Here is a 27,296-nt window from a genome sequence, read left to right on the forward strand (position 1 = left end):
GGAAGGAAGCACCATTACTACGTAATTGGCTGCAATTATCTTAGTGTTGGCCGTTCCGGAAAATCACAATGTGATTAAGGTCACGGAACTACAGGCCATATTATGCTCATTCAGGCTTGAGGATCAGAAGGCCAAGTTCCGCCCACCTGATTGGGACTTGAACGTGGTACTTCGAGGTTTGCGAGGGCCCCCTTCGAGCCCCTCATTGCATCCTCATTTTCAAGCTCCTTCCAAGTGAGTGACACCTTCGTTACACTCTCGGTATAGTATAGAGAGCTCCGCGAACGGGCTATCGCTGTGAAGAGCTTGCCTCATTTCATGACCTCACCAAGGAAACAATGGTTTCTCTTGGCATTAGCAATGGCCGTACGTGTGAGCGAACTACATGTGATCCACTCACCTGGATCCGTTTTGAGCATGGGATGCATGGAACGGGACATCTAGGGTTATGCTGGGATTTTATTGCTAAAATCTACTACCAGGCTAACCCGACCGTTCCTTCACCATCCCACCGATATCGACTATTGTGGGAATTGTACATGGTGAAGTTCTCCTGGGCTCAGTGCGAGCAGTTCGAGTTTTCATTCGACGCTCCAAGACTAGGCGTGGTTCGAGGAAGCGGTCATTGATACCCGTATTTACTTCGTCCACGACCGAAGTTAGTTGCATAGTCGCAAACACCATATCTCTATGGTTACGCGCAGTAATCCTTCAGGCCTACGAGATCGCCCAACCGAACTCACCGAGAGCGAATTACCCTCAAGATCTCAGGGTGTCAGCCTTACCAGGGCTCAACACGGCAATTGTGGTTTTGGAACAATCACGGAAGGATATTTCTGGAGATTCGACACAGATTTTCGTTAGTCATAACCTTCGCGTTGGTGCTCTCGAGGATGTCGAAGACGTGTGAAGTTTGGTCCTCTGGTTGTTATCCTGCAGGTTGCCAACCCCTGACGCAAATAATGAACTCGCCCTATACAGAGCCAGTCAACTTCCATGTGCAGTCACTCAGTCGCCGCCAGTGGAAGAATATTAGACAATCTTGTTTGTCAGCGACGGCTCTATGACGTAGTAAGTAAAGAATTAGCTGAATAGCTATTATTTTCTTTATTACTAAGCGTGTATAGGGAATTTCTCTTTAATTCCTATGTTCAATCTTTTTGATTTTTGAACAACCCTACCGTAATGGCGTTTTTTTCAGAACTTTCCGCTTCACGGTTTATCGAGCAACTGGTGTCGTATTGCAGGGTGTGAATAATTGAGGTTTCTGTATTCTGAAGGTTTACCCACCTCTAAACCGTCCGATACAGATGCATTAAGGAGTAATGCAGGATAAGTAAAAATTTAGTAAAATCTAAATATTTTTTACATTTGTATACTTATCCTGCATTACTACGTTTAAGGCCCACCCATCGCAAGACTTGCCTCCCCACTTTGGCTTCAGAAACCTCAAAAGTATGTTTTTCTAAGAGCTTTGGCAACAGGCAGTGATGTGAAGATGACCTTAGGTGTCATCAAGGTCACAGAACAGCGATGGAAGGCCACTGATTGGGACTTGAGAACAACAACTTTATTTCTTTACCCAGGACCTTTGCAGCGCTGTCCTTCTAGTTGTCGTAAGTAAGCAGTGAATGCATTCAGGAGTAATGCAGGATAAGTATACAAATGTTAAAAATATTTAGATTTACTAAGTTGAGTCAAAACTGCATCATGATTGGACTTCAGTATTTGCCAACCAGTGTACTTTGTGTCACAGCATCCCTGCCTTGGACTTTCCCAACTGTGTGATCGGAGACCAGCCGGAGCTGACAGCAGAGAACATAGTGAGTGGCTGCTGCAGACTGTAGGATCTCCACCTACTTACTGCAATACCCATACAGACAATCACAGACTGTAGGACCTCCACCTACTTGCTGCAATACCCGTACAAACAATCACAGACTGTAGGACCTCCACCTACTTGCTACAATACCCATACAGACAATTACAGACTGTAGGACCTCCACCAACTTGCTGCAATACCCATACAGACAATCACAGACTGTAGGACCTCCACCTACTTGCTGCAATACCCATACAGACAATCACAGACTGTAGGACCTCCACCTACTTGCTGCAATACCCATACAGACAATCACAGACTGTAGGACCTCCACCTACTTGCTGCAATACCCATACAGACAATCACAGACTGTAGGACCTCCACCTACTTGCTGCAATACCCATACAGACAATCACAGACTGTAGGACCTCCACCTACTTACTGCAATACCCATACAGACAATCACAGACTGTAGGATCTCCACCTACTTGCTGCAATACCCATACAGACAATCACAGACTGTAGGATCTCCACCTACTTACTGCAATACCCATACAGACAATCACAGACTGTAGGACCTCCACCTACTTGCTGCAATACCCATACAGACAATCACAGACTGTAGGACCTCCACCTACTTGCTGCAATACCCATACAGACAATCACAGACTGTAGGACCTCCACCAACTTGCTGCAATACCCATACAGACAATCACAGACTGTAGGACCTCCACCTACTTGCTGCAATACCCATACAGACAATCACAGACTGTAGGACCTCCACCAACTTGCTGCAATACCCATACAGACAATCACAGACTGTAGGACCTCCACCTACTTGCTGCAATACCCATACAGACAATCACAGACTGTAGGACCTCCACCTACTTGCTGCAATACCCATACAGACAATCACAGACTGTAGGACCTCCACCTACTTGCTGCAATACCCATACAGACAATCACAGACTGTAGGACCTCCACCTACTTGCTGCAATACCCATACAGACAATCACAGACTGTAGGACCTCCACCTACTTGCTACAATACCCATACAGACAATCACAGACTGTAGGATCTCCACCTACTTGCTGCAATACCCATACAGACAATCACAGACTGTAGGATCTCCACCTACTTGCTGCAATACCCATACAGACAATCACAGACTGTAGGACCTCCACCAACTTGCTGCAATACCCATACAGACAATCACAGACTTTAGGACCTCCACCTACTTGCTGCAATACCCATACAGACAATCACAGACTGTAGGACCTCCACCTACTTACTGCAATACCCATACAAACAATCACAGACTGTAGGACCTCCACCTACTTGCTGCAATACCCATACAGACAATCACAGACTGTAGGACCTCCACCTACTTGCTGCAATACCCATACAGACAATCACAGACTGTAGGACCTCCACCTACTTGCTGCAATACCCATACAGACAATCACAGACTGTAGGACCTCCACCTACTTGCTGCAATACCCATACAGACAATCACAGACTGTAGGATCTCCACCTACTTGCTGCAATACCCATACAGACAATCACAGACTGTAGGATCTCCACTACTTACTGCAATACCCATACAGACAATCACAGACTGTAGGACCTCCACCTACTTGCTGCAATACCCATACAGACAATCACAGACTGTAGGACCTCCACCAACTTGCTGCAATACCCATACAGACAATCACAGACTGTAGGATCTCCACTACTTACTGCAATACCCATACAGACAATCACAGACTGTAGGACCTCCACCTACTTGCTGCAATACCCATACAGACAATCACAGACTGTAGGACCTCCACCTACTTGCTGCAATACCCATACAGACAATCACAGACTTTAGGACCTCCACCTACTTGCTGCAATACCCATACAGACAATCACAGACTGTAGGACCTCCACCTACTTGCTGCAATACCCATACAGACAATCACAGACTGTAGGACCTCCACCTACTTGCTGCAATACCCATACAGACAATCACAGACTGTAGGACCTCCACCTACTTACTGCAATACCCATACAGACAATCACAGACTGTAGGATCTCCACCTACTTGCTGCAATACCCATACAGACAATCACAGACTGTAGGACCTCCACCTACTTGCTGCAATACCCATACAGACAATCACAGACTGTAGGATCTCCACCTACTTACTGCAATACCCATACAGACAATCACAGACTGTAGGACCTCCACCTACTTGCTGCAATACCCATACAGACAATCACAGACTGTAGGACCTCCACCTACTTGCTGCAATACCCATACAGACAATCACAGACTGTAGGACCTCCAACAACTTGCTGCAATACCCATACAGACAATCACAGACTGTAGGACCTCCACCTACTTGCTGCAATACCCATACAGACAATCACAGACTGTAGGACCTCCACCAACTTGCTGCAATACCCATACAGACAATCACAGACTGTAGGACCTCCACCTACTTGCTGCAATACCCATACAGACAATCACAGACTGTAGGACCTCCACCTACTTGCTGCAATACCCATACAGACAATCACAGACTGTAGGACCTCCACCTACTTGCTACAATACCCATACAGACAATCACAGACTGTAGGATCTCCACCTACTTGCTGCAATACCCATACAGACAATCACAGACTGTAGGATCTCCACCAACTTGCTGCAATACCCATACAGACAATCACAGACTGTAGGACCTCCACCTACTTGCTGCAATACCCATACAGACAATCACAGACTGTAGGACCTCCACCTACTTACTGCAATACCCATACAAACAATCACAGACTGTAGGACCTCCACCTACTTGCTGCAATACCCATACAGACAATCACAGACTGTAGGACCTCCACCTACTTACTGCAATACCCATACAAACAATCACAGACTGTAGGACCTCCACCTACTTGCTGCAATACCCATACAGACAATCACAGACTGTAGGACCTCCACCTACTTGCTGCAATACCCATACAGACAATCACAGACTGTAGGACCTCCACCTACTTGCTGCAATACCCATACAGACAATCACAGACTGTAGGACCTCCACCTACTTGCTGCAATACCCATACAGACAATCACAGACTGTAGGATCTCCACCTACTTGCTGCAATACCCATACAGACAATCACAGACTGTAGGATCTCCACTACTTACTGCAATACCCATACAGACAATCACAGACTGTAGGACCTCCACTTACTTGCTGCAATACCCATACAGACAATCACAGACTGTAGGACCTCCACCAACTTACTGCAATACCCATACAGACAATCACAGACTGTAGGACCTCCACCTACTTGCTGCAATACCCATACAGACAATCACAGACTGTAGGACCTCCACCTACTTGCTGCAATACCCATACAGACAATCACAGACTGTAGGACCTCCACCTACTTGCTGCAATACCCATACAGACAATCACAGACTGTAGGACCTCCACCTACTTACTGCAATACCCATACAGACAATCACAGACTGTAGGACCTCCACCTTCTTGCTGCAATACCCATACAGACATTCACAGACTTTAGGACCTCCACCTACTTGCTGCAATACCCATACAGACAATCACAGACTGTAGGACCTCCACCTACTTACTGCAATACCCATACAGACAATCACAGACTGTAGGACCTCCACCTACTTGCTGCAATACCCATACAGACAATCACAGACTGTAGGACCTCCACCTACTTGCTGCAATACCCATACAGACAATCACAGACTGTAGGACCTCCACCTACTTGCTGCAATACCCATACAAACAATCACAGACTGTAGGACCTCCACCTACTTGCTGCAATACCCATACAGACAATCACAGACTGTAGGACCTCCACCTAATTACTGCAATACCCATACAGACAATCACAGACTGTAGGACCTCCACCTACTTACTGCAATACCCATACAGACAATCACAGACTGTAGGACCTCCACCTACTTGCTGCAATACCCATACAGACAATCACAGACTGTAGGACCTCCACCTACTTACTGCAATACCCATACAGACAATCACAGACTGTAGGACCTCCACCTACTTGCTGCAATACCCATACAGACATTCACAGACTGTAGGACCTCCACCTACTTACTGCAATACCCATACAGACAATCACAGACTTTAGGACCTCCACCTACTTGCTGCAATACCCATACAGACAATCACAGACTGTAGGACCTCCACCTACTTACTGCAATACCCATACAGACAATCACAGACTGTAGGACCTCCACCTACTTGCTGCAATACTCATACAGACAATCACAGACTTTAGGACCTCCACCTACTTGCTGCAATACTCATACAGACAATCACAGACTTTAGGACCTCCACCTACTTGCTGCAATACCCATACAGACAATCACAGACTGTAGGACCTCCACCTACTTGCTGCAATACCCATACAGACAATCACAGACTGTAGGACCTCCACCTACTTGCTGCAATACCCATACAGACAATCACAGACTGTAGGACCTCCACCTACTTGCTGCAATACCCATACAGACAATCACAGACTGTAGGACCTCCACCTACTTACTGCAATACCCATACAGACAATCACAGACTGTAGGACCTCCACCTACTTGCTGCAATACCCATACAGACAATCACAGACTGTAGGACCTCCACCTACTTGCTGCAATACTCATACAGACAATCACAGACTTTAGGACCTCCACCTACTTGCTGCAATACTCATACAGACAATCACAGACTGTAGGACCTCCACCTACTTGCTGCAATACCCATACAGACAATCACAGACTGTAGGACCTCCACCTACTTGCTGCAATACCCATACAGACAATCACAGACTGTAGGACCTCCACCTACTTGCTGCAATACCCATACAGACAATCACAGACTGTAGGACCTCCACCTACTTGCTGCAATACCCATACAGACAATCACAGACTGTAGGACCTCCACCTACTTGCTGCAATACCCATACAGACAATCACAGACTGTAGGACCTCCACCTACTAGCTGCAATACCCATACAGACAATCACAGACTGTAGGACCTCCACCTACTTGCTGCAATACCCATACAGACAATCACAGACTGTAGGACCTCCACCTACTTGCTGCAATACCCATACAGACAATCACAGACTGTAGGACCTCCACCTACTTGCTGCAATACCCATACAGACAATCACAGACTGTAGGACCTCCACCTACTTGCTGCAATACCCATACAGACAATCACAGACTGTAGGACCTCCACCTACTTGCTGCAATACCCATACAGACAATCACAGACTGTAGGACCTCCACCTACTTGCTGCAATACCCATACAAACAATCACAGACTGTAGGACCTCCACCTACTTACTGCAATACCCATACAGACAATCACAGACTGTAGGACCTCCACCTACTTACTGCAATACCCATACAGACAATCACAGACTGTAGGACCTCCACCTACTTGCTGCAATACCCATACAGACAATCACAGACTGTAGGACCTCCACCAACTTGCTGCAATACCCATACAGACAATCACAGACTGTAGGACCTCCACCTACTTGCTGCAATACCCATACAGACAATCACAGACTGTAGGACCTCCACCTACTTGCTGCAATACCCATACAGACAATCACAGACTTTAGGACCTCCACCTACTTGCTGCAATACTCATACACACAATAAGCTCCTTTAGTTTTCCTTTCTGTATTTCTTGTACTTTTTTCAACAACTCATTTTTTATTTTGCTCCAATATTAGGTTTCAACAGGACTTTGTTGCCATGATATCATTTTTGTGACGCTTTAGGTAGTAGATGTGTGACTGAGGACTCTTACCTCCATGGGGACCAACCTATTGTACTGATGTAATCGTGGTGTGATCCTCCGCTCAGTCAAGGCCTATAGAAACAATACCATGGGACACAGTTTAGGAATGTCCACCTAATTGACTGTTACTATGATTGAATACATGTCGACAGTCATGAACAGCAGTGATATGTTCAGAAGTAACACAAGGAGTTCTGGCACATTGATCTGAAGAGGCACCATTTTCTATACTGACAATAAGGAGATGGGAAATATCAGAAATACCATAAAACCTCCTTGAACATGTTGAAATCAAAACAAATTTGCTTATATGGTCCAGGCTTGTGTCCAGCTGCACCCTGACCAGAGCACTTGTGGAGGTTCTTGATTTAACTGACATATAGTGATAAAGCCTGCAAGAGGCCATCCTCCATCATCGAGTGTGTTATATCTACATCCTGTTAGGATCAATATATAGGACCCATTAGTTGCCATGACTTTGTTTCGGAAGTGACATCAGCATCTCCATCTCTTTTATCACTAACTTGGAACAGCAGTTCTCTTACTCATCGGCCTGAAACCAACAACCAATAAGATGACTTTTCTGCACAAGTTATATTCACAATTACAGCCGTATGTCATTGACCCCTCAACAACGGCTTTTACATCAAATCAGAGGGTGTTGGAAATACTTTTGTATATTGTAGGTGGAAAAGAGGTTTTCCTGAGTAATATGAGGGGAGTCTGTACGCTGTCAGACGTATTTGAGATGGTATGCATCAAGGCGAGTCAAGTGCTGTTCATAACGTTGTTTGTGTTAATCATAAAAGAAGAGAGTCATTGGTTGGACTGCTATTTAGTGGTAAATGTGTCCAATGGTATTTTACATAATATGATGGAGATATGATACACTGGATAATCAAGGCTGGCAAATAGCTAGCTTAGTTGTGACCTGACGTTGAAGGGAGGAGGGGGTAGATTACCTGTAGTGAGGTCTGGCTTCAGCATGTGTAGTCACATTGGAACTAACAACCAGTACTAATTGCACACCTTCACACCCAGCCAGACACATCCAGAAGCTAGTCAAGGCACCATGTGTTTATCCCAATGTTGCCCCTCGTAAGACAGATGGCTGCCCCAAACATGGCGAGTAGACCTGGCTGGAGTATGTAGTCTTGTGTTACCTGTATTGTGGAGAGTGTTTTGACAATGTGTGATTCACCTACCTTGTAGTTCACGTCCGAGGAGGCGCAGGTGAGCATGCATTCTTCCCTCATGTCTCTCTTCCTTGCTCTGTCTTCATTGTCACTGTAAACATTCATCCATCCATCAGTCCTGACCAACGGCCACGTAACAACTCCTACATACCTCAGGCTTTCTGTGAATAACACACATGCTGAACAAGGGCCTTGTGCTTGAATAAAAAGAGGACTGATATTATTATATTGCTGCTTGATTGGTACAATTCCATTCCTTTCACACATTCTTTCGTATATATTAGTCACCTTGCTTATGTTGGTTTAGGAAACAAGCTAATTATTGAGATACACAATTTAAGAAAAATATATTGGTGGACTTGTTTTCATTGACTGGTAAACTCCCTGGGAAGTCTTTAACTCTAGACCAAGTCTGTTTGTGTACACTGTTGTCTTATGACTGGAGTATTGCTGGCAGTGACATACAATTTTTGTCATATGATCTCACCAAATTTGAAACTAACATAACAGACGGTTACGTTAATAATGTTCTGAGTTGCTATTGTTCTTCATGATAAAGGCTAACTGCTGAAGTAGATAAACCTGGATAGAGAGACAGGGTGCTTACATTGTACTTCCCCTTTTTACCCCTGTGCCCATTTTGACCATGCTGAATAATCTTGCATGCCTGTGTTGCTATTGTCTACAGATTAATTGCTGTAGTGATGATTATTGCCTGTTTTGCTATTGTCGTGAGATCAGTTGCTATAGACATGATAGTGATGACTGTTGCCTGTGTTGCTTTGCCATCAGATCAGTTGTCATGGAGATGACCATTAGTTATGTTCTTGTCATAGATCATTGCCAAAGTGGACCCTTGACCTTGTCATAAAATGAATTAGGATAGTGATGACCAGTGTCACAAATGTCCAGCTTTCATATGTAATATCTGACTAATATTCCTGACATACAAGAAGCGTCAGTGACATTTTCATCAACAAATACATGACATATGTTGTTTGGTTAACTTATCCTTTCCATATGGTCACAGTGTGTTATTAACCTCTCTGAAGGAGAGAAATGCACATGGCGTGTTACAGATACTGTACTTGGGTAAAGGGAGGCACAATACATGGCAGCAAGATTTCTTTTGCAGCTCCCTGATAAGGCAACTGGGATACATAGCTGGTTTCTTCCATTTCTTTTTTCCTGCAAGGGACTGCTTACTGTACAGGTTCCACAAAGTTTGTGCTTTGGTTATTACAGGAAGATTTGTACATAACTAGTCAGTAAAAGTTTATTGTGTCCATTAATCCTATCGATTCCTGCAGTGATGGTCATGGTGTAGATAACGTTTAGTCATTGTGGTGGTTCAGGCAGTACCTACAACCATAAACAGCTCAAATAACCAGTCAGTCCAGAATACCTCAGTCAAAGGCCAAGTTTCAGTTAATCCTCTTGTAACTACCTTACAACTTACTTGTCCTTGTGATGTGGCGGTGACTGAAGCTGCTCATAACAGCAGTTGTAGAGGCATGGGGGAGAGCTGATGCAGCATGGGAGTGAGAGTGACATTGGTGTGTTCCTGTGTAGTGGGGCCATACAGCTGTATCATTGTGGCTGACTTCATCATGCCATTTTCACTGTTTTTATCAGCAGCATACTTGCCTGGCTGCGCCTCCAAAACAGACTTGTATACAGTAATGCATGGATGTTTGACTCAAACTTGTTTAATGACATGGCTAGACAGCGGTCATCAATCTGCATGCAGCTTTATTTCTTGTAATCCCATCTGGTGTTTGACACTGCCACTGCACATCACCTGCATGTGTTTAGCCAGGTATGCAATGCCTTGATACACTTGTCTCTCTTTATACAGTTCAGTGTGGTAGTAGAATTGTTGTGAAGCTTTAATGGAAATTCTTGATTTTTTCACCAAATTTGAAATTTGTTATCTGATTTATGAAAGTTGTTGTTGAGTAGGAGAAAATATGATGGTAAATCTTTTACAGGGGAATGGGGACTGTGAACTTGCTGTGTGTATGTCTGTTACAGGGGATGGTGACTGAACTCACTGTGTGTATATCTGTTACAGGGGATGGTGACTGTGAACTCACTATGTGTATGTCTGTTACAGGGGATGGTGACTGTGAACTCACTGTGTGTAGGTCTGTTACAGGGGATGGTGACTGAACTCACTGTGTGTATATCTGTTACAGGGGATGGTGACTGTGAACTCACTGTGTGTATGTCTGTTACAGGGGATGGTGACTGTGAACTCGCTGTGTGCATGTCTGTTACAGGGGATGGTGACTGTGAACTTAATGTGTGTATGTCTGTTACAGGGGATGGTGACTGTGAACTCACTGTGTGTATGTCTGTTACAGGGGATGGTGACTGTGAACTCGCTGTGTGTATGTCTGTTACAGGGGATGGTGACTGTGAACTTAATGTGTGTATGTCTGTTACAGGGGATGGTGACTGTGAACTCACTGTGTGTATGTCTGTTACAGGGGATGGTGACTGTGAACTCACTGTGTATATGTCTGTTACAGGGAATGGTGACTGTGAACTCGCTGTGTGTATGTCTGTTACAGGGGATGGTGACTGTGAACTTAATGTGTGTATGTCTGTTACAGGGGATGGTGACTGTGAACTCACTGTGTGTATGTCTGTTACAGGGGATGGTGACTGTGAACTCACTGTGTGTATGTCTGTTACAGGGAATGTTGACAGCATACTCGCTGTGTGTATGTCCGTTACAAGGGATGGTGACTGAACTTGCTGTGTGTGTCTGTTACAGGGGATGTGACTGAACTTGCTATGTGTATGTTTGTTACAGGGGACAGTGACTGTGTGAACTTGGTGAATGTATCTGTAACGGGAATGGTGACAGTTAGAAGTGCATCTATGAACATATATATCTGTTGCAGGAGAATGGCGACAGTCAACCATACTGTTGGAGGAATCTGTTTTCCTGTATCAACTTGCTCCGCATCCTAAACAAGCTCACAAAGTGGAAACATTCTCGTACCATGGTATGTTTCCCACACTCCACCCTGGTCAAGGCGTATCATGTTGAGATGTAATGCAAAGTCTTTTGTTAATCTTCATGCGACGAGATCCAAGAGCTACTTACTTCAGAGTGCAAATTTAGAACAATCCTTAGTGTCCTACCCTCTGATATTAAAATGTGAATGATAGTTTTGTGTTTGTTGTTTTAGATGCTAGTTGTGTTCAAATCTGCACCTATCCTTAAGCGTGCTCTGAAGGTGAAGCATGCAATGATGCAACTGTACATCCTCAAGCTCCTCAAGATGCAAACCAAATACCTGGGACGCCAGTGGAGGAAAAGCAACATGAAAACCATGTCGGCTATCTACCAGAAAGTCCGGCATCGACTAGGTGATGACTGGGCATATGGAAATGGTCAGTTTGTTGCTTGTTTGTTGTGACAGTCATCCATGGTTTCCCCAGCCATATGGCTGGTATATTTCTGGTACAATCATTTCTGCAGAAGATGCACATTGACTAAATGTAATATCAGGAACTTCAACCTGCTGGTTCTTTTCTATTTGCATTCTATTTAACATGTTGTTACTTAATAATTAACAAATATTGGTTTTCTGTTGTCAGATATGGATGCTCGACCGTGGGACTTCCAAGCAGAAGAATGTGCACTGCGAGCTTGTGTTGATCGTTTTAACAACCGTCGATATGGCACTAATGGCACTGACCCTGACTTTAAGCCAGTGGATACGTGTACGCTGAGTGTACTGGGAGAATCAGTAGAACTGAGTGATGAGTTCATGCACAACTACGAGCGCTGGCTAGACATGGAAGTATTCTCAAGTCAGATAGACTGGGATCAGTTACTGTGAGATCAGGGCCTTAAATACTGTGCTGGTCATAGTGAGACCTACCAGACATTATCACTTGACAGGGTCCGTGGGGTAGTCTCGTGGTTAAAACGTTTGCTCATCACGCTGAGACCCAGGTTTGATTACCCACATGGGTACATGCTGTTGTCCCCCGCAGTGATATTGCGGAGAGCAACGTAAAACCAAACTCACTCACTAATCATGTGACAGATCTGACTGTGGAACATCTTCCACACACAAGTCTACACTCCAGCTGTACATATGTATATCACCTGTGTTGTAAATTATTGTGGAATTATGGACTTGATGGTTGCAACATGAACACTGTAGTTGGTCAGCCTGTGTCATGGTGTTAAGGAAAACCTGTGCAATGATCACAATCATGACAAAACCCACCTTCAACCACAATGGTCCTGTGCTAGTGGGATTCATGGTCAAGACATCAAACCATTTTAATGTCTGAGCATCAGTCCAAATTTGTGTGAAAAAAATAAATTAACCAAATCATTATTAGTTTGTTTATTGTTTTGCTATTATTCAAATATACAATTATACATGATTTTTAGGTGTACACTAGAATACACCTGTTGCCATCATTCTCGCAAATATATGTTTCCTATTTTTATGTGTCTCAAATAAATTACAAGATGCCTATTGTGAAAATGACTATCAATGAATCCCAATTTTTTAGACAACATACACCACATTTAATTAAAAGGTTCCAATTTGATTGTCACTGTGCAATTTTCCCGAATTCCAGAGATTAACTTGTGTCTATGTACCTTCTGGCTACCCTGGTCAACAATCTTCTCTAACAATTAGGAACTTATCTGCCACCTCAGCATTACTTATGCACCATAGTCATCATCATAATATTGACATTTTTTAAAGCATGAAGGTCTAATTAAATTTTATAGGTTTGTCTTACTGAAAGTGAATCTTTATTGCGACACATAGTTCGAGATTAATCCTCCCTTTTCTGAACCACTCTGCAGTTTGATCAACTTAAATGTATCTTACCAGTTTACCAGTATTTGTGCACAAATCAACCCTGTATAGCCAGTGATGGAATGGTTATTATGACTGTTGGGAGGCTAGACCAGGGAACTAAACAATCACTTGAAGAAATAATGTGTTGGTCAGCAAACTTCCACCTAGATCACAGTGGACTGCAAGTAATAAAGAGACTCAGTTGGGGTTTAATACAAGTTGGGACAGTATTTTAGTCCTAAAACGATGTGGGAGGAAAGCCTAGTGACCATGGTGACACAGGCAACTTCGAAAGGATGAGTTTGTTACTGGCAATGGGAGTTTTCCCAATATACTTTGCGGATTCCTTTATTTAGTTCATTTAACATGAGATATATAGTCCATCAGCTAACAACTGTTTTAATGTGAGAGAAATGTTTCTTCCCACAAAGTAATAATGGTTCACTATGCTTGTCTACAAAATGTAAAAGAAACAAATATATGTGGTATGAACTTTGCATATAAAGGGATGATCGAACATTATGACCGTACCCTGTAGGCAACTTTCATGATCCACAACTGTCAATGACAACAAACTGAATGGTGGTCCCGCAAAACATGTTGTTACTAACATATACATGTACAATTATGCACATAAATACAGTGTATGGTTTCTAAAATATCGCAAGTATCATGAATATTGTTAAAAAAAACAACCCAACATAACAAACTGCATCAAAATCATCTGGCCCTCTTTCAATAATTTTATGTGTCAAAAATAATACATTTCATACAAATCCATTACTTAAGAACATCAATCACATTGGACCAAGGTATAATAGTTAACAATGTCAACAAGATAAGGAGCACATACCCTGACACCAGTTCTGAACATCATTCTTCAGTGTTATGTTCAATAAGATTTAAAAGTGGAAGAAATGGATATTCCATTGTCAATTTCATATGTTGAATTAAAATGATCAACAGGATCAGAAGAGAGCCATGAAGGCTCCCAGGCCTCCATAGTCAGGTTGTGGTTGTTGTTGCTGCTGCTGCTGCTGATGTTGTTGGTGATGTTGATGAGGGTGCTGCTGATGCTGATGTGTGTTATGCGATGAGACAAGTACAGAGGAGGTGGTCGGCACAACGTAGGATGTCATTTGTGCAGCACCTGACACAGATTCTATAGTGGGGAGCACCTGCATGTGAGATGGGGCCTGGGACTGCGAGGCTATAGCTGTAGGGTGGGTGCCACTAGGTGGGGGTGGTGGGTGCAACATGGCTGCCTGTTGGTGGACATGTGCTGTCATACTTTGCTGCTGGCTACTCAGACCTGGTGGGATGTCTAGCACTGGACCCGGATGTCGTCCATGTGTGATCTGGGAACCATCTTCAGTTGGAGCAGTCATTCTCACATAACCATGTTCTGACAAAACAAGTGGCTGAGGATTCTGTTTGATAGGATTTGCAGGGTCCTCTGTTTGGTCCGCAAGTGGGGGATGAGGGAGAGGCACTACGTTCACAGGCCAGGCACTCGATTTAGGTTTACGAGGTCGACGCACAGTTGGGTACTTGGACTTTTCGGGGCTGTTTGACCCATGGTGTCGGAGAATATGATCTTTCAGTTTGTCAATCCTTGCAGAATTATAGTCACATTCATTACACTTAAATGGCTTTTGGTCAAGATGGATTCTCTCATGTCTTACAAGATGACTTTTTTCAACAAATGCCTTGCCACAAGTCGGACAGACATGTCGCCTGATGCCAAGATGTGAACGCATATGTGCTTTCAACTGACTTCTCTTTGGGGTAACGTAGGTACACTGGGGGAAATGACAGTGGTACACATCACCTGAAGCAAAGACAGACATGCCATGGTCATGTTGGAACAACAGTCAGTTAGTGCCTGACCTCGCACAACTTGTAGAAGCATGGGTACTGATCACATGGACTGCTGCATATATAGGGTAGGACTACACTCTGTATCTGGAACGTTGCTCCTTTTAAAACACCCAAACACCAGATGAACAATTATAAATCCTAACAACCAGGTTATGATCCCGAGATTGTTTTGCGCAAATATACACGAAAATTGAAATCCTGATGATATGCTCTAGTGCTAGATTACTACATCCGTCAACATGGTCACTGGATTGGTGTGCACATGAATTTCATTTTCAGCTCCCTGGGAAGTATACAACCCAAGCTAATTGTTCGAACATGCCTCTCCTGGCAGTCACATTACCATATCATTCTACAAGGTACCCATTCACTGCTAGAAGAGACATATTTGAACAAAGTCAAAGGAGACCAACACATAACATGTTTCAGTGTGGAGTCAAGCTCCTGACCATGTTTACCCAACCACCTACTCTGGACAACTAACAATGTTTAACTGTGGGGAAAAATTAGTGACCATGGTGACGTTACACACTGTGCACATGGTACACATGACCACTTACCACGAAACGTGATGTTTCATTCAAGTTGTGTGTTTTAATAAACTCAACATTGTGCACCCGTGTTAACATGTAACCATGGAAATCAGAACCAGATAAACGCAATGGCCGAAGGAGCTTCCAAAAGCGGGAGAGATACAATTGGTATTAGGAGAAAAGGTACAGGTAATCGATGTGAGAATATGCAGGAAATACCCACCTGTGCATTCAATGGCAAGGTCGGATTCTATTGAGGGAGTCATCCTTATTTAAATACGGGTATACATTTTTAAAGCTTGTACATTTTATCATCATCCTTAAAAAGCTCTACATAATGCTGACATCTCATATAAGAAAGAAACGACGAGAGAGTCTTGTTCTTCGTACAATAAAACACTGCAGGGAGAATAACACACACAACAAACCAACCAATCTTAGTACGATTTCCGATAAACCAGACATAGGCATGCCTAAGACATTTGCCATGAAATTACTAAGGGCAAATTATTTACAGATTATCTGTGACCGTCAACTTTAACTTGGATACTATTAATATGTAACCATCTGGTAACTATTAATAGCAATTTGGCAACAATGTTGTCACTGTACCACTCCCCTTTTTATCTATTAAATGGTTGTCTCCAACTTAACATAATCAAAGGAATCCATGTTGTTCTGTTGTTTGTATTAACACCAGTTCACGTGCCCCAGTGAAACAAGTGCTGTTGCTAGTTATCTTATTTACATCCTTATCACTGCTTATATCATTGGGGTGGTGGCATACATGTTTTTAAGTCCTAGGCTTGTGGTTATAAATCAATATAGGTATTATTAATCATTGTTGTCAAACTCATGACTTGCATCATGATATTTGTTCATTTTGCAGATTGGAAATTAGTTTCATGTTTATTGGAATTTCCCCACTGCTTACCTGCTAACATGATCACTGTTACAAATTAAAGCGAGAAAATATTTCTCTGTTAGCGTGACTTAATCATGTTAATTCTAGCATGTGTCGTGCAAAATACACTTGAGACACGGAACCAAATACATAAATGCAAGCATGCCAATACTGCATGAGCTCCTCAATACCTGAGTGTATACGCCGATGAGCTATGAGGTGAGACTGGTACTTTGTAGCAAAGCCGCATGTGTCACACAAGTACGGCCGGTCATCGCTGTGTGTCACTTTATGTTGGTTCATTGTATTCTTAGTGGCGAAGCTTCGATGACATATGTTGCACTCAAAGGGCTTCTCACCTTAAATGAACAAAATGTGATATGAAAAAGGACAACAGTTTGTACTGGAAGGACACTGATCAACTTTAACATACAACCACAATCATCATTGTCATTATGGACCTGACAAGCTCACTGTGCATGCTAAACATCTTACAATGTGCCACAATTTCCAGTTTGCAACCAGAACCCAACCTAAGCCTGCTGAAACTCCAAGCTAATCAGTGTTCCGACAGCCTCATAAATGTAGTTACAAATCACGCTAATATTCATGGTAAAAGTACTTACGCAACATGTCACAGATCATGTTGGTCCTACTCTTTAGCATAAAGATGCGCATGATGAGGACAAAGATAAAATGCATCTAGTAAAATACATTTACTTCCGACTACACCATGTACACAATCTAGAATGTATTCACCTTGTCTACATACAGGGAACCCTCGATAAAATGCCCCTTGATGTACTGCTACCTCGGATACAGCGCAGGGTGACCCTTGGCTCCTACAAATTCATCAGGAATTTCCCTATAGCTGTCGTACAGGACTACATTATTGACCATGCTAAACATAATGAAAACTACATCAAACCTGTGTGAGATCTCTTGTGAGACGTAAGATTATTCCTTGCCCGAAACCGAGCTGGGCACTGATCACATGCCCATCTCCTTTCATCTGTGTGCCTATCCTTGTGATTCAATAGGAGATGGATCTTATCAAATGTTTGATTACATTCTTCAAAGTCACAATGGTAGGGCGGTTCCCCGTAATGTTCCTTACAGTGACTGTAATATTCCTTGCTCCATTGACATTCAAAAGGACACATTGCACACTTGAATGCTAAACCTTCCTCATGAATCCTTCTCATGTGATTTCTTAGTGCTTGTTCATTTTTGCCAATATAAGAACACTTTTCACATTTTGGTTTAATGGGTTCTGTGCCTTTCTTTGGACGTCCTCGTTTTCTCTTGAACCTTTGCTGACCCGAATGTCCATTATTCTCATCTTCCTCATCTTCTTCCTCCTCCTCCTCCTCTTCATCTTCATCATCATCATCATCATCATCATCTTGTTGCTGCAGCTGTAGTGCCTGAGCTAATTTGTGGAAGTTGGACACTTCTTCATTTTCCCCATCACATTCACCAGTAGGTGACAAATCACCATCTTGGTTTCTTCCTGCAGTGAAGTCGGGGTCATTTTCATCATCGTCTTCCAGCAATTCTTCTGGCTCTTCCGCTGTATTGTCCTCTTCATCATTTACTTCATCACCATTATCAAATTCATCATACACGACAGGTTTAGGAACCCTGGAAGACTCTCTTCTTGTCACAATATCAGCTTCTTCTTCGAGCCCTCTCAAGCCTGCTTTTCGTCTCCTCGATCTCTTCAAACCCTTGGTCAATCTTTTTTTCATCCTTGGAATTTTCTTTGGCTTTGAACTCTTACGTCCACTGGATCTCCGTTTTGGTAAATCACTGCTTGACGTAGACTGCTGAATAGCTTCAGGTAAAGATCCTTCCTCAGACTTCAACACCAACTGCCTGTCCTCTGACACATCTGCAACACAAAGCATTCGACTGTCCACCTGCTGCTGTAGCTTATGAGCAGAGTCACTATCTGTCTGCACAGCCACACTTGAGATGCCTGCATTGACAGGCTTCGGCCGGGCCACCTGCTGCTGGGTCACCAGACACACAGTCACTGGGGAGAACACTTCAGGTGCTGTCTTCCAAATACTACTCTGCACAACTTGGGACAGGAGGTAGGAGTACTTGCTACGGAGGTCACTGAAGGCATTGGTGTATGGTCCAAGAGATATCCCAGAGCTGTGAAGTGTCTGAAGGAGGAGGTACAAACTGGACTCATTGGTGGTGAAGAAATTCTCAGTCTGACTGATCTCCATAAGGAAGTCATTAGCTACAGTGGACCAGTCTATGTGACCGAGTAGCACAACAAAATACTGTTCCCTCTCCTTCACATCATAGCCAAGCCAGCTGATAATGAGAAAGAGCTTCACCTCTGGCTTCAAGTTTATCACATACCCACTTGACAAGAAAGTGTTGAAGCGCACAGCACTTAGGTTAAGGAAGTCATTCTGTTTAACTGCTTCAGGTAGGTGCATCTGAAGATATGTCAGAGAGTAGTCCTCCAAGCCAGAGAGCTGAAACTTGCGTGCTAACTGGAACGTACTGATGATATTACCCACATGAAGGTTGCAGCGCAGTGACCCCTCGCACATATCCCGCAGTGGCTGCACCTGGAAACTGGTTGCCAAATGCAACACTTGGATCAAATTTACTTCTCGGAGGTCAAGGGCAGTAGTGTACATATAATCCAGCACAGCAGCAAAGACAGCTACGTTGTTGAAATTGATCTTGATGACCTCTCTCTCTATATTCTTCATGTTGAGCATGCTGTGTATGTAAGGACTCCAGGCAGCTACTACTGCACGGTGGCAGTAAAACTTGACTGCCTTCACCTCTATCACCAGGTCACAGTACAGCTGCTTCTCTCGCAGCTGTAACAACTTCTCCAGAAAGGGCATCTTGATCTGTGGGGAGGCAGTGGAGGAAGGGTCTCCACAGCTGTAGCCATGATCGGAGTGAGGCTGGGACACCTGCCCATCCTCCATGGTGCAGACTCTCACTCAGAAGCTTCTACCAGCAGGATAATCATTCAAGGATGTCAGACACCTGTGGAAAACAAATTGATGATAGTTGTAACAGATAATAGATTGATAACACTGACGAAATTCAAATTAATTAGTTGGTCAGTAATCCCAGCTATTTCCCAAACCAGGTAAGTAAGTGGGTGAGCAAGCGAGTTAAGCTTATTGCCACTTTAAACAGTATTTCATTCTAGTTGTGGCTACCAGATCCCCCTCATTCAGTATTAGCTGTTGATCATCACTAATGGGGTCCATGTATCAACCCTTAAGAAAGTCTGACAATCATCTTCCCGAGGCAAGAGAGTTAAGTGACTTTAAAAGTCCAGTTTCCACCCTTGCCGAACTAAACTGGAATTACTGGGCTTGATCGTAGCGCCACCAGTGGCTATTACCAGTTATGTCCCTTCTAAGCCTCTCCTATGGACCAATCAGATTCCACCTCTCGTATCACTTGCGTTTGCTTCACACAAAATGGTGGCTCCCGGTCAGGACGATCTGATCGACAATCAAGATCTATATTGTGATAAAACGGGTCTTACATCGCGAAATGCATCAAATCACATGAGCACCTTGATTAAAAACATTAAAAAATGTGGAAAAGATCTGCTGACGAGTTGGCGGTGCACATGCTTTGCAAATCCTGCAATCGACCAAAATCTGCATGACAGTTAACGAACAGGATTTCGATTTTGGTGCACGCTTTTGATTGGACTATGCATAGACTCATTAGTCCAGCCAAAATGTAACTCCATAATACCAGCCTAGTTCGGCAAGGGTGGAAACTGGACTTTTATAGTCAGTTAACTTCCCTGCCTCTGGAAGATGTCTGACAATATGCACCGTAGGATTCACAGAAAATGACTAAAGCGAAATCCAGTGATTGATATTATGAGCATCGATCCACGCAATTGGGATACGATGACATGCATCAACCAAGTCAGCAAGCCTGACCACCTGATCCTGTTAGTCACCTCTTACGGTAAGCATGGGTTGCTGAAGATCTATCATGTCTATTCTAACCTGGATCTTCATGGGTCATCTCATTACTAACACTTGCAACAATATTTACACATGTCTATCACCAGCTGATCAATGCACTATTGAAACTGCGTTTGAAATTTGTATATTCATTTCATCATGGAATTTCCACTTTCAACCAATAAGTGAATTAAACATAAAAAACTATTACATGTATTAAGGCCTCATTTAGAAAGTTGATAATTTGATTTTTGAAACAACAGCTGAGTTCTTGTTCCCTTTTTCCCTTATACATTTATAGCTGATAACGACACTTTTTCCAATGTTGTTTTCGTAATTCACTATATATCCATAAATAAATTTATCTGCAATCATTTTAAAGTTGAGTGAGTGAGTGAGTATGGTTTTACGCCGTTTTTAGCAATATTCCAGCAATATCACCGGGGGACACCAGAAATGGGCTTCACACATTGTACCCATGTCGGGAATCGAACCCGGGTCTTCGGCGTGACGAGCGAACGCTTTAACCACTAGGCTACCCGACCGCCCCTTTTTAAAGTTGAAACACTGATTACTGATCATGTTGATAGAAAACATCAAATCAATAACAACAACAAATTTAATGTTTTTTGCTGAAGCAGAGAAAATTTTCTATATTAGCGTAAGTGATTGGTCAACATAACAAGAAACCGGGTCTAGCTTCATAAGCTGTCAACTGTCACTTCCAGACAACATATGATGTACATTCTTCTTACTGCAATCTTATGATAATCAGTTAATGTCTGACATATTTACATGAAACAATTATGTTTTCTTACGAAAAGACAGGCAAGACCAGTGAAGCAACACACAATGCTGTTTGAGACATTTAGTGCTATAGCGAGGTACTGGTAGCACTATAGGCACAGTTGTGACCTCTCACAGTTTTTCATGAGTACATTGTATTTTTATTTGTGTACAAGTATGAATACGCTTCTTGTGTCAAGTGTAACTGAAGTTTTGACTAAAGGTGTAACGAAAGGATAAGGTTGCGATACAATACATATCCTGATACTAGGGTGCAATATGATTCATATCCCGATGCTGAACTTATATTTCATAAGTTGATATTCTTTCTTTTTGCAGATGAATCACCAACTTGAATCATATGTTTTAAATTTCAGAGATCAAAATGGCATATTGTAGGGCAGAGACATATAGCTAGAGGGGAAATACTACAGAATCTGCGCGAGCTGGATGTTGAACAGTATTGTTATAATTCATGTGCTCCACTCAGTGATCTGTCATCTCTCCACACAATGTCATTGAACATGCCCAGTGATGTTGAGAGTTTTAAAGATTTGTTTATTAAATATAGCCTGTGGCAACGCATTTTCTAGCAAGCGCTAGTTTATGAAAGCATTTTAATTTTCACTATATTTGGATATTTCAGTTTCAACTTAATTCATGATGCTAACAGGATTATAAATGGATATTTTTTCAATTAATTAATTTTCATTATTAAAGGGGCACTGATCTACAGCAATTCCCCGGGACTGGGTGTTGCCTTTGTTATTGTTTTTTCACCGTGAGTACCCGGATGTATAGCAGAAATCTAGACAAGTTCACGACCTGTGCTTCGCCAATCATAAGCGCATTTGTCGCTTTTATTGATAGTGTAAGGGCGTATGGTCACATTGAACAACAAAATGAAATACAGCCGAGTCTTGAAGATAATATGGAAATGTAGGTATCTTTGCATCGGTAATGGTGACAGTTTTCATAAGTCACTTGCTTGTTATTGTGTGATTTTCATTCACGCTACTTTGATTTGCAACACAAAGTAAATATTTCATCTGAGCATTACTTATTTTTATCGTGTGTATATTCAGTTATTTTACAAATTGACTGAAAAATCTGTTCATTTATGTTATTATGATAACAAATTCCAAACATTTTTATGCTTTAATTTCATCACCCAGTGACTGAAAATGATAGGATTAAAAGAAAACAAAATTCAAAGTACATTTCTATAGTTTGGGCTTCTAATCCTAGCGGGGTGGTCGGGTAGCCTAGTGGTTAAAGCGTTCGCTCGTCACCCCGAAGACCCGGGTTCAATTCGCAACATGGGTACAAAGTGTGAAGCCCATTTCTGGTGTCCCTCGCTCTGATATTGCTGGAATACTGCTAAAAGCAGCTTTAAACAATACTCACTCACTCTCATCCTAACATATATAGTCTATTGTGAAGTTTTAAGCCCTTTTGAACCTTTTAAAAATTGTTAGACAATCTGTTGAATAAATGGACAGATGTTTCAGTCAATCTGTAAATTACTGATATATTTATACATTTTATGAATTGCCTGAGTGAATAACATTTAATAATTTGTCAGGTGACTTTGTGACAGTAAAGTGTGGGAGGGGACACTAAGGATAATGCGGATCATAGTAAGGATCAAGGAAGGCATAAGCTTGGCTAGTGACGCCACAAGGGTGAGTTGGCTTTTGAAATTGTTACTGAAGAGCGTGACAAAGACTTGGCTACCGTCTGTAAGGACAGCTTAATAAACTTCGAGGCAATATCTGTTTTACGCATTTTTGAAAACTGATTGGTTACCCATGATCTATGAAGATTTCGACAAAGGGTGCATGTTAATTCATTTCTTCAGCCTAAAGAAACAGACAAAAAGAACGGTGAAAGCTCATCGGATGTCGTTATTTGGAAATACCCCTGATGGTTATAAGTTTAATAATAAAAAAGTATCCCTTCAGTGAAAGCATTTTCAGATTTCAGATTTCGGATTTCGCAGATAATACAATTGCTATCTCTTGTTGTCATCCACTGTTTCCTGGTATATGACTACACCTGTGTATTCACTTGAAGCTCAGTTAATGAACTTATTACAGGTATAATTAGTGGTAGCACCACTCAGATTACCTGACAAAGGTTTCCATTGGCATTTCTTGTGTCTGGGGTAATTATTTAATCTAAATCCAGGTTTGAAGTGAGGTAAATGTATGTTATGTAATATGCACGTGGCAGCCCAGAATAGGAGTGATCAGTTGATTTACTTTTTCGTAAATCAACAGATTATTCCTCTCCTTCAAAGGATCAACAGAAAATGTGTTGATTGATTAATCACTGTTATCTTGCACAGTAGATTTGTCAAAAGCAAGTATTTACAAGTGTATGTTTACTTAAGCAGACAGAATACACCCATATCTGGGGATGAAGGGCCAATGTAAAAACAAAATACTTTGTTCAAAGTATTAGCCGATAATACGTTGATTGATTGTTCATTGTTATCTAATGCTATGGTTTTTTAAAGAACCGTGGACATTATGAAAATAGTTGGCACGTGGGCTTTCTCAGCTGACCTTTGAGACTTGACACCTATGTGAAAAACTTGAAACAAACTAAGTGATCAGTTGAGAAACGAATACGGGTTATTATATCCCAAAACACTATATATATTTTAAAATATTTGATTGTTACAGAGACTCATTACATCGAATAAGTTTATTTGTACAGCTGCAGACGTATGGAATTGTTCATATATGTGGATATTCACGGATACATTCCTCGAACAAGGTAGCATTCTAAATTTATACATATAAACTTTGGTAGGTTGTAATTATGATATTTGCATTTTGTTTTCATTGATTTGCTGTTGCATTGAATAGAATCATTCTTGTTCCTCTACGTCATGGTTGGGAAGTTCTTCGATGTGAGACATACATTGTTTTCACAAGCCATGTATATGGTACAGTCAGACAGATTGACAGACAAAATTTAAAGGGCCAGTACACTGACCATCCTGAAGCTTTGTTTGTAAACATGATCTGATAACCCCTCAGCTTACTCGGCTCTGTTCGCCTTATTCCGTGAGAAAGTTTCTGCTCCGGTGACTACACCGTGGGTGTAGGCTGATCAAGTGACCAGACTTTACACTTGTTTGTAAACAAACACACTTATTCTGAAATAAGAACAGACTGACCCAATGCAAGCCTTGCGGTGGGCTTTACATACTGTTTTGCATAGTTATGTAGATATGCTCCTGCAACTGCGACGTTGAGGTACACGACAATATAGCTTTAAATATCAAAGTGACCGTATCGTTAGCTCTCCGTTGGGTCTCGATGACAGCTCCTGGAGCCATACAACCAATCTAAACATAGAATAAATACGCAAATAGTAACAGTTTTTCAAATGGTAACGTTTCAGGATATTTTCTCAAAGTTAAATATTTCATGACATATGTTTATCAAAATGTATAGCTGAAAAAGATGCAATAACTTGAATGGACTGTAAGATGTGACGATATTGCAGAGGAACTAGGCTGGCCTCAAGGAACTCTGAGTAGGTGAGTGATTCCATGGCTTCATACAACAGAGGCATCTATATTGTACTCTTTGCCTTGATAAACACTGGCTTCTAATCCAAAAAAGCTTGCAATTAGCATGATTAGTATTTTGTAACTCTTCCATGTGAAAACATCACAACTTTCTCTTCTATTTGCAAGTTGTCAATTCGCTGAGGAGCTCTATTGTTTAGGTTTGAGAATTGAATCGTGCTTGAACTGAAGGTGTGACGTCACACTCAGAATTATTTCATGCATGATCTAAAAATACACTGAACATTGACATACAGTCCCTTTAAGTTTTAAAGTGAGATTTTGAATAAGTTTGATAAAACCTGAACTGCCCTCAAAGGTTAGTATATGATAAAGGAAACATTTGTTACAGTTATTTCTGCAGGTGAAGAACAAAGCTAGTTGGCCGGTTAAAGTGGCTGGTGGTATCTGTCGAGACTCCAGATGGCAATTGTCCAAGCTTCAATCAATTATTATCTAGGTCTAGTGTATACATATTTGTACATATCTTTCAAATACAACAGGAAACATGTAAACCTCTACTTCTCACACAGAAACACAGTCTCACATTTATTAGCACTTCTTGAAACTATATAGGCTAATAACAGCATGATCCACACTATTACACTATTTCACCCTCGTCTTGATAAGCTGGTAAGCCAATCTAGGTCAGCTATCTTAGTTTACTATGTCATGCTGTAGAAAGAATAATAAGCATTCTAAAATGTCGTTGGGTGATTATTAATAAAGTCACTGGGAGTTAAGAAAGGAAGCAATGAAGTGTTTGATCGACAAAAAATAATTTGAGGAAGTTGGTATGCTTTCGGAACTCTTTCTCATGAACGGACATTGGATTTATTATTGGAAAAAGGCAAAGAAATGAAACGGCAATGTTGAAAGGAATTACCGTAGAAATATGGTCAATGATTGTTCAGTGTTAAGGGATGACACAAAGATAAAATTATGATCTTCAAATGTGAAATATTTTCTAAAATATTAATGGACACAACCTTGAAATGTTCCCTCGTCGACGTCGCCATACACGGAAGTGACGTCACATATGATTATGCCTTATTTTGACAAGATAGCGAGAGAAAAAAAGCCAAATCCACTTTTATGGTAATTATCCTACCGTAAAACCATGTACGAATTATAACTATTACGTTGAATATTAAACACCTTTAATTATATTCACTTCTTCGAAGTCTGTAACCATAGAAACTATGACTCGTAATGGCGGCCTGTGCGTGACGATGTAAACAAGAGGTGCCATATACATTATTTATTCATGACATTCGCACGAATCTAACGCTATGGTAAGTTAGTACTCATGGCTGATGTATAATTGAATATCTTGACCGTGTAATGCAATCAACACTGGGCCACAATTTCCCAGCGTTTAGGTTAATTATTGAGAGGATTGTTACACCCTGTAAAGTTACCCCGGTGATCAGTGCCTGTTTCGTGGATCTTACAGGGTTACACCAATGTCCAGCATCATGGGCTGCATCTCTACCTTCATTAATTCTCTTTCTTTTTGTCCTTGCTTGTCACTTGTCATTATGAGTATTCAGTGGAAGAGAATTTTGCGGTAGTTAGTAATCCATCAAACTGTATATGGTCTAGCCTAGTTGTTTTGCACGGGAAAATTAACAGTTCTAGCAAATTATGTCATTAAAACCGTCCAAACGGTATATTGTTTTTATGCTAATCAGATAATGAATAATAATCTAGCAGTAGGAATCACAAAAATAATTATTGACTAAATTAGAATTGTTTTGCACTGTTTTTATGATATAACAAAAATCATTGTGCCTATGAAAATCAATGATGCAAAGGATTAATTAAATAATACATATTTAATATCCTCTTATTCCTTACTTATGTCGTGTCATTTCCTAAAACTACTTTCATGAATGTAA

At 41.8% G+C, this 27,296-nt stretch overlaps 2 protein-coding genes across 5 annotated transcripts in view; one reads left to right on the top strand and one right to left on the bottom strand.

Annotated features, from left to right (window-relative positions):
• Positions 1-13,242, top strand: part of LOC124117091 (striatin-interacting protein 1 homolog) — a 50,251-nt gene extending 37,009 nt beyond the window's left edge. For 2 of the 3 annotated variants that reach the window (XM_046478805.1, XM_046478806.1), the window contains exons 16-20: positions 1,757-1,823; positions 8,889-8,909; positions 11,785-11,889; positions 12,076-12,280; positions 12,488-13,242. In XM_046478805.1, coding sequence (XP_046334761.1) covers positions 1,757-1,823; positions 8,889-8,909; positions 11,785-11,889; positions 12,076-12,280; positions 12,488-12,732 — 643 coding nt within the window. In that variant the 3' untranslated portion in view covers positions 12,733-13,242. The remainder of the gene's footprint in view (positions 1-1,756; positions 1,824-8,888; positions 8,910-11,784; positions 11,890-12,075; positions 12,281-12,487) is intronic. The other variant, XM_046478807.1, reaches the window with a different exon arrangement.
• LOC124117090 (zinc finger protein 652-like) lies at positions 13,237-26,427 on the bottom strand. Of its 2 annotated transcripts, none has more exons than XM_046478802.1 (4): positions 26,385-26,427; positions 17,969-20,070; positions 17,232-17,399; positions 13,237-15,553 (listed from the first exon to the last, which is right to left on the bottom strand). In XM_046478802.1, exons 2-4 carry the CDS (start codon positions 20,007-20,009, stop codon positions 14,691-14,693), a joined length of 3,072 nt encoding a protein of 1,023 aa, XP_046334758.1. In that variant the 5' UTR covers positions 20,010-20,070; positions 26,385-26,427; the 3' UTR covers positions 13,237-14,690. The 2 variants fall into 2 exon arrangements, with proteins under 2 accessions (XP_046334758.1, XP_046334759.1); XM_046478803.2 differs by lacking the exon at positions 26,385-26,427 and adding an exon at positions 25,032-26,271.
• Between the last annotated feature and the right edge of the window lie 869 nt (positions 26,428-27,296).

This window comes from Haliotis rufescens, unplaced genomic scaffold (genome assembly GCF_023055435.1).
Source record: "Haliotis rufescens isolate VD_foot unplaced genomic scaffold, xgHalRufe1.0.p SCAF_22, whole genome shotgun sequence".
NCBI lineage: Eukaryota > Metazoa > Mollusca > Gastropoda > Lepetellida > Haliotidae > Haliotis > Haliotis rufescens.